The 6,894-nt window shown below is 48.1% G+C and overlaps 1 protein-coding gene across 1 annotated transcript; it reads left to right on the top strand.

Moving 5' to 3' along the window:
* Positions 1-2,671: 2,671 nt before the first annotated feature.
* Positions 2,672-3,783, top strand: LOC126498418 (interferon-induced transmembrane protein 2). Its single transcript, XM_050137075.1, has 2 exons — positions 2,672-3,003; positions 3,473-3,783. Exons 1-2 carry the CDS (start codon positions 2,758-2,760, stop codon positions 3,656-3,658), a joined length of 432 nt encoding a protein of 143 aa, XP_049993032.1. The 5' UTR covers positions 2,672-2,757; the 3' UTR covers positions 3,659-3,783.
* The last annotated feature ends 3,111 nt before the right edge of the window (positions 3,784-6,894 follow it).

Below are 6,894 nucleotides of genomic sequence, written 5' to 3'. Positions count from 1 at the left end.
CCATGGCTACTCTTATTAAAAAAAAAAAACCCACATTTAACTAGGTGTAAACAGAAACTGCTTTCATTTTCCTTCCATCCACACCCCCCCAAAAAAATCACACAGAAATTATATTAATTATAATATATTTTTATATTATATGAATATGGCTCAGGCATATTCATAACTAGCTCTTATATTTTAAATAAACCCATTTTTATTAACCTGTGTATTGCCAGAAGGCTGTGGCATTACCTCATTTTCTACATGTCTTGTATCCTCAGCGTCTTTCTCCTTTGGCAGCTACATAGAGTTTCTCTGACTCTGTCTTCTTTCTCCCTGCATTTAGTTTAGTTTTTCCGCCTTTCTCTATTCTGCCCTGTCACAGGCCAAAGGAACTTCTTTATTAACCAATGGCAGTAAAACATTCACAGCATACGGAGGAAAATCGCACATTAATTGGGGGCTTGCTTACAGTTTCAGAATGATAATCCATGATCATCATGGCAGGAAGTAGACAGACGTGGTGCTGCAGCAGTAGCTAAGAGCTTTATATCCTGGTCCATAATGTAGGCGGCAGGAGAGAGAGAGAGAGAGAGAGAGAGAGAGAGAGAGAGACAGACAGACAGACAGACAGACAGAAGGCCTAACATGAGCTTTTGAAATCTCAAAGCCCATCCCCAGCGACACACCTCCAACAAGGCCACACCTCTGAACCCTTCCCAAACAGTTCCACTAATTGGGGAATCAAGAATCCAAGACACCCTCCCCCATTCTCTTTCCCCTCTAGACACTGGGAAACACTTACCTGTTTCTGTCCTTCTAAGCATGGTTTTCAAGGCTCACCCCTGACTTGGCATATACCCAGGCTTTCTTTTTGTGACCCAATGACTCTATTTTCTGGATTTTCCCATTTGTTCCATTTGTCAGTTGATAGACATTTAATTTGTTTCTATTGCTGCTGTAGATGTGGGATATACAGTCTGCACGTAGACATGTTTTCATTCTAACAGACACAGAAGTGGGATCGTGGATTGAAGAAGAGATCTGCCCATGCCTGCAAAGCCTGCAGTGTCATAGTTCTGTTTTTTTTTTTGTTTTTGTTTTTGTTTTTTGCTTCTAAAACACAATGGCTATCTGCTTTTTCCCTGACACATCTAATGGGTATGAGCAGTTTGACATTGGGGCTTTGATCTGCATGTTCTTTTTTTTTAATTTTATTTTATTTTCGAGACAGGGTTTCTCCGTAGCTTTTGTAGACCAGGCTGGCCTCGAACTCACAGAGATCCGCCTGCCTCTGCCTCCCGAGTGCTGGGATTAAAGGCGTGCGCCCGGCTTTGTTCTTTTCTTTTTTAAAGATTTATTTATTTATTATGTATACAATGTTCTGCCTGCGTGTACTCCTGCAGGCCAGAAGAGGACACCAGATCTCATTACAGATGGTTGTGAGTCACCATGTGGTTGCCAGGAATTGAACTCAGGATCTTTAAGAAGAGTAGCCAGTGCCCTTAACCCCTGAGCCATCTCTCCAGCCCCCATCAGCATTACTTGATACCAAGAATATAGAGCCTGTTGTCACTGTGCACATTTTAGAAGAAATGCTCATCCCCCTCCTCCCCCTTGGGTCATTTCTAAAGTTTTCTTACTTCTTATTTATTCATTTATTTGAGGCAAGATTTCATGTAGCCCCAGCTAGTTTCATTTAGCCGAGGATGACTTTGAACGCATCCTTCTGCCCACTGCCCACATCTCTCAAGTACTGGAATTACAGACTTATACCCTGCTCCAGCTTTTGAGTCTCTCAGGTTGCACATCCAGCAGTGAGCAGGAGCTCTGGAGTTAGGTTTATTAATCTGCTCCTTCATCCATCCTGCCCTGCTCCATGCAACTTAGGGGGGGGGGAAATGTGTGGTTGCTGAATAGGTTACAGTGACAAATGATTTGTTGCGTCCTTCACCGCAAGAGAATTTACCTTGATTCTGACAGTTCCTCAGTTTCTTTATTGCTTCTGCCAGGACAGACTCGAGGCAGGGAGGTGAAGGGGGCTGGGGGTGGGGTGTCCTTGTGGCTATTCTACAGGCTTCACGTTAGCAGCGACTGTTTCACAACTAGCAGGGAAACATCTGCCTTCCATAAGCTCTCAGGCTGCAGCCAAGTGACTGGAATTTTCCTTCTTCAGCTAAGCCAGGAGCATCCAGGCCCTGGGCCGGAAGGCTCCTCCCTCCTCCACTGACGGGCAGCATTCCCCAGCCTCGGCAACAGATTGTTTGGGCCAGGGGTAGGGTGGGGGTTGTGGGGGGAGGCATGGATTTCATTAGAGGAGGCCCAGGCAGTGAGGCTGGGCTTGGGGATGTTCAAGGGGTGTGAGAGTGGAGGATTGTTTGGGTTTGGCTTGGCTGTGGCTCTGAACAGGCACAGTGAGGTGCTGCAACTATTTTTCTGGGCTGGGGAGACTTGCAAGCCTGGAGAAAGTTCCAGAACTCCTATATTAAGCAGGAGGTGGAGACCTTGGGACAAGTTTTGTCCCTAGTACAAGTCATGACCCCAGGAAGTTTGTCTGTCTCTGTACCTTAACAGCTATCCAGTCCTGAAGTAATTTGATCCTCAAATCTTTAGTGCCGCCCCCTTCAGTATCTAGCCAATTCCCTACAGTAAGGCCTTCTAGAGACAAACCCACCAACAGGAAAAGGAAACTCTTAGAGAAAGGGCGGGCCTACAGAGCCAGGGTAGCTGCAGCCATCCTCTCCTCCAGACGGGGTGATTGTTCGAGTCAGTACCATGAGCCATAATACCCAAGCCTTCATGAGCACCAATGCCGGACTTCCCCCAAGCTATGAGACAATCAAAGAGGAGTATGGGGTGACTGAGCTGGGGGAACCCCACAACTCAGCTGTGGTGAGAACCACCGTGATCAACATGCCCAGAGAGGTCTCTGTGCCTGACCATGTGGTCTGGTCCCTGTTCAATGCACTCTTCTTGAACGTCTGTTGCCTGGGTTTCATTGCCTATGCCTACTCTGTGAAGGTGAGTGTGGTGGAGGGGGCAGAGACTGTGAGGGGGACAGTGTGTGGGAGCCTGAAGCTCCATCTACTCAGATGGCACCAAGGTGTGTGTGTGTGGGGGGGTCCTTTGTGTCAGAGAGTAAGTTTGTGTGTACACTTCCTGTTTGTGTGTCTGTCTGTCTGTCTGTCCATCTGGAGACTTTCCTATAGTTCGATAAGATGAGGCTGCCTGAGGATTCTGGGGCCAAGACTTTCCCCACCCCGTTCCTGGAATGTCCCTTCACCCTGCAGACTGGGGTCTAAGCTGTATGGAAAGTGGGGTGTGCGTCAGTGCTGAGGCCTCCCCTATCGTTTATGTTTGTGTGCGTGAAAAGAGAGGCGGGTCCCCGGCCTAAGGGAGGGAGGCTGCAGTGGGCAGGAGGGACGTGGGGGAATTGAATCAGAGCACCTGGCTCTCAGCTCCAGGGCCTCTTACGTCTGGTTTTCTTCAGTCCAGGGACAGGAAGATGGTGGGTGATATGATTGGAGCTCAGGCCTACGCCTCCACTGCCAAGTGCCTGAATATCAGCTCCCTGATCTTCAGCATCCTAATGTTTATTATCTGCATCATTATTGTCTCCACCTCTGCGGCTGTCTTTCAAGCCTTTTCACAGAGAATGCCGCATTCTGGATTCTAGTCCTGCCCCGCGTGCCACAGTCCACAGCTGCCCATCCCGTGACCCTTCCTTCACCCTACGCGTACGCAAATGTTACCTTCCTGCATCTGTCCACAGTGGAGTCAATAAAGTGCACATGATGACAACTCTGGCTGTGAGCATCTGTTCTCTGGTTCTGTGCTGAGTTTGTCCTGCAGCCTTCCTGTCTGTAGAGAGCAGAGTGTCCTTGACTTAGCAGGCTTCTGGTCTCTTGATCTGGGCAGCCCCGACTAGCACCCTGTGTCGGTTTTTGGCTGTTCCAGACAAAAGGGATCTATCTAAGTATCATCCAACCCTGACACCGGGTCCCAGGGTGCCCAGGAAGGGTACAGAGCCCTGAGCAAGGGAGGCTTCAGGAGAGAAAGACACCCAGATGCCCTTACCTTAAGGGAAAAGAAGCCTCTAGCCAAGATAAACTGTGTCCTTGTTCCCTGGTGGCCTCTTGGATATGACTTCAGACTCCTTAGGCAGACCTGTACACTAGTTAGTTGGTGACTGCTGCGGAGTTTAGTACCCTTCGCTCTTTCCTTGTCCTGCACACGGCATTCAGATAAATACAGGTAGGGATTCAAGAATGCCTCTGGCAGTCTCTAAACAGTAGGGAGGACCGAAAGACAGTGAGTTCTGCAGGGGTCGCAGCGCCTCTATTTCCACTTCACCCGGAGCGGATACTGTCTACCTCGGCGCTCCACTGACATGTTACACGGCATCCCATGAGTTCCTTCTAAAGGGTACCCCCTTTCTGCTTACCCAAGCCTGGTCCCTGGAAATCAGGCTGGGTTTCCAAGGACTGTCACCCTATCCAATAGCTCTTTGCTTCCCCGACCACCACGATGATTTGAATGTATCCCCAAATTCCAGGAATCAGTGAGCTCTAATGGAGAGGTGCTACTGGGAGGGCGCTGTGTGGCTTCAGCAAGGGGAAGGCCTGTTTTCTTTCTTTTTCTCTTTAAACAGGAAGTATAGTTTTTAATAGAAGTAAATAAGAGCAGCTAAGAAGGAGCCAGCTGTGGCCTGCAAGTCCGCGGAGTTCCCTTACTGTTTTAGAGATCTCAGCATGGTTTTGACACAGAAGAGAGTTTCACAAGTCAGTGGGAAGAAGTTGGAGTTTATTCAAAATAGGAAGGTGTCCAGGGTAAAATGTAAAGCTGGCCCAGGTGAGAAGTGTGGACTTCTCAGGTGACACTGCGAAGTGTTTTAATGGTGATTGTTTGTGGGATTTTTGGAAGGTTTTGAAATTTCAGTTGCTTAACAGGATTCGAAGGGTCTCTTTCCGTCTCTAGTCCCCATTTCATAGCTGAGGCTATACAGTGACCCTAAGGTACTTTGGATGGGACCACGCGCTGCCAAGGTAAAACCAGGAGCCCTTAGGATCTCACAGGTTTTCTGGTGAGATTCCTAGAAAATGGTAGGTTTATAGTTGGAAGGGAGAAGCAGACAGTGGCTGTGGTGGTGGCACACTCCTTTAATCCCAGCACTCGGGAGGCAGAGACAGGAGGATCTATGTGAGTTTGAGGCCAGCCTGGTCTGGAAGAGCTAGTTCCAGGATAGGCTTCAAAGCTACAGAGAAACCCTGTCTCAAAAAAATAAATAAATAAGAAAGAAAAATTAAAATACAGTTAAATGGAATTCTTTTTTTTTTTTTTTTTTTTTTTTTTTTTTTTTGGGTTTTTTTTTTTTTTTTTTTTTTTTTTTTTTTTTTTTTGGTTTTTTGAGACAGGGTTTCTCTGTGGCTTGGGAGCCTGTCCTGGAACTAGCTCTGTAGACCAGGCTGGTCTTGAACTCACAGAGATTCGCCTGCCTCTGCCTCCCGAGTGCTGGGATTAAAGGCGTGCACCACCATCGCCCGGCTTATGTTGGAATTCTTGACTCAAAGCTGGTGAGAGTCTTCCAGGGTGAGGGATGCCTTTCCTTCCCATGGCAGAAAGGAACTAAGGAACCATGGGAGTTGGGTGTTGCTTCAACAAGAAAATTTAGAACAGTTGCGAGCCCAGACTGAGGGTTACTGTCCATAGGAAGGAGTCAACTAGAACCGGAGAAGCTCATGGGAAGAGAGCTCACCTGCTCAGTGCATAGCCATTCAGGAAGACAAGTCACACCCAATACCTGGGTCTCCAAAGGGCTGGAAACATTCCTGGGCCCAGGACAGTTCCTCCATCATGAGGGAAAGCCACTGCTCAGGTTCAGGGATTTGGTCCTGAGATCTCAGGTCTGTCCTGTCTATCACCAAGAGGTCACAAGTCAGATATTTGGCTTCTGCAGTGGACCCAGGGTCAAGAGCTTTGCCCTGCCAACCTGTTACTGGCTGACTATACAACCAGCTATAGAAGATGGGCAGAAATCATGGAAGATGGAGCTAGAGGGGGGGGTGGGTCAGTGGGTGGGCAAGGACCAGGACTTCACCAACTGTTTCTAAAGGCACCAGGACCCTTCCATCTCTCAGGGCCAACACTGTTCACATTCCACAAGAGCCAGCCAGAGTTGGCCAGAGCCTAGTGATTTTAGACAGAGTATCTTAAATTAGCCCCAGTGCTCCAGAAACTCTCACTGTGGTCTATCTACTCAGAGCAGGAGGTCAGAAGCCTGAATCCCAAGGATGGGCTCTCCTCCCCTCAGACAGGGATGGTAAGGGTAGGTCCTGCCCCCCTTAGACATTGATGGTGAGGGTGGGCTCTGCAGAACTGGCCTGGGGATAGGAGCAGAGGAATCCCAGCACACTGGATGGATGTGTGAGTGTAGCATCTTTGATAAAGCCTGGGTCTAGGCTTGTATGCAGCATCTGTGGAGCGTATGAGGCTGGGGAGTGAAGAGCTCTCAAAGACAGAGAAAGACCCAGTAAACATGCTCAAAGTTGGGAGAGTGTTTTGTTTCTGGATAGTTTCACCACTGGGATTTTGGATAGTTCCTTTTTTTTGGGGGGGGGGGAGACAGTTTCTTTGTTTAGTCCTAGCTGTCCTGGAACGTGTTCTGTAGAACAGGCTAGCCTCGAACTCATAGAGATCCATCTGCCTCTGCTTCCCAAGTGCTGAGATTAAAGGTGTGCACCACCACTACCTGCTTTGGAAAAAATAATTATGATATATATATATATATTTTTTTTTTTCTCTTAAGATAGCGGCTCTGGCTGGCCTAGGACTGTGTAGACCAGGCTGACCAGGAACTCACAGAGATCTACTCGCTCTGCCTAAGTCCTGAGATTAACATTCCTGGCCTATGAC

The sequence above is a fragment of the Alexandromys fortis genome, unplaced genomic scaffold, assembly GCF_014885135.2.
Source record: "Alexandromys fortis isolate MF-2015 unplaced genomic scaffold, M_Fortis_MF-2015_v1.1 scaffold_3, whole genome shotgun sequence".
Taxonomy (NCBI): Eukaryota; Metazoa; Chordata; class Mammalia; order Rodentia; family Cricetidae; genus Alexandromys; species Alexandromys fortis.
This window is presented reverse-complemented; position numbering and strand designations above follow the sequence as displayed.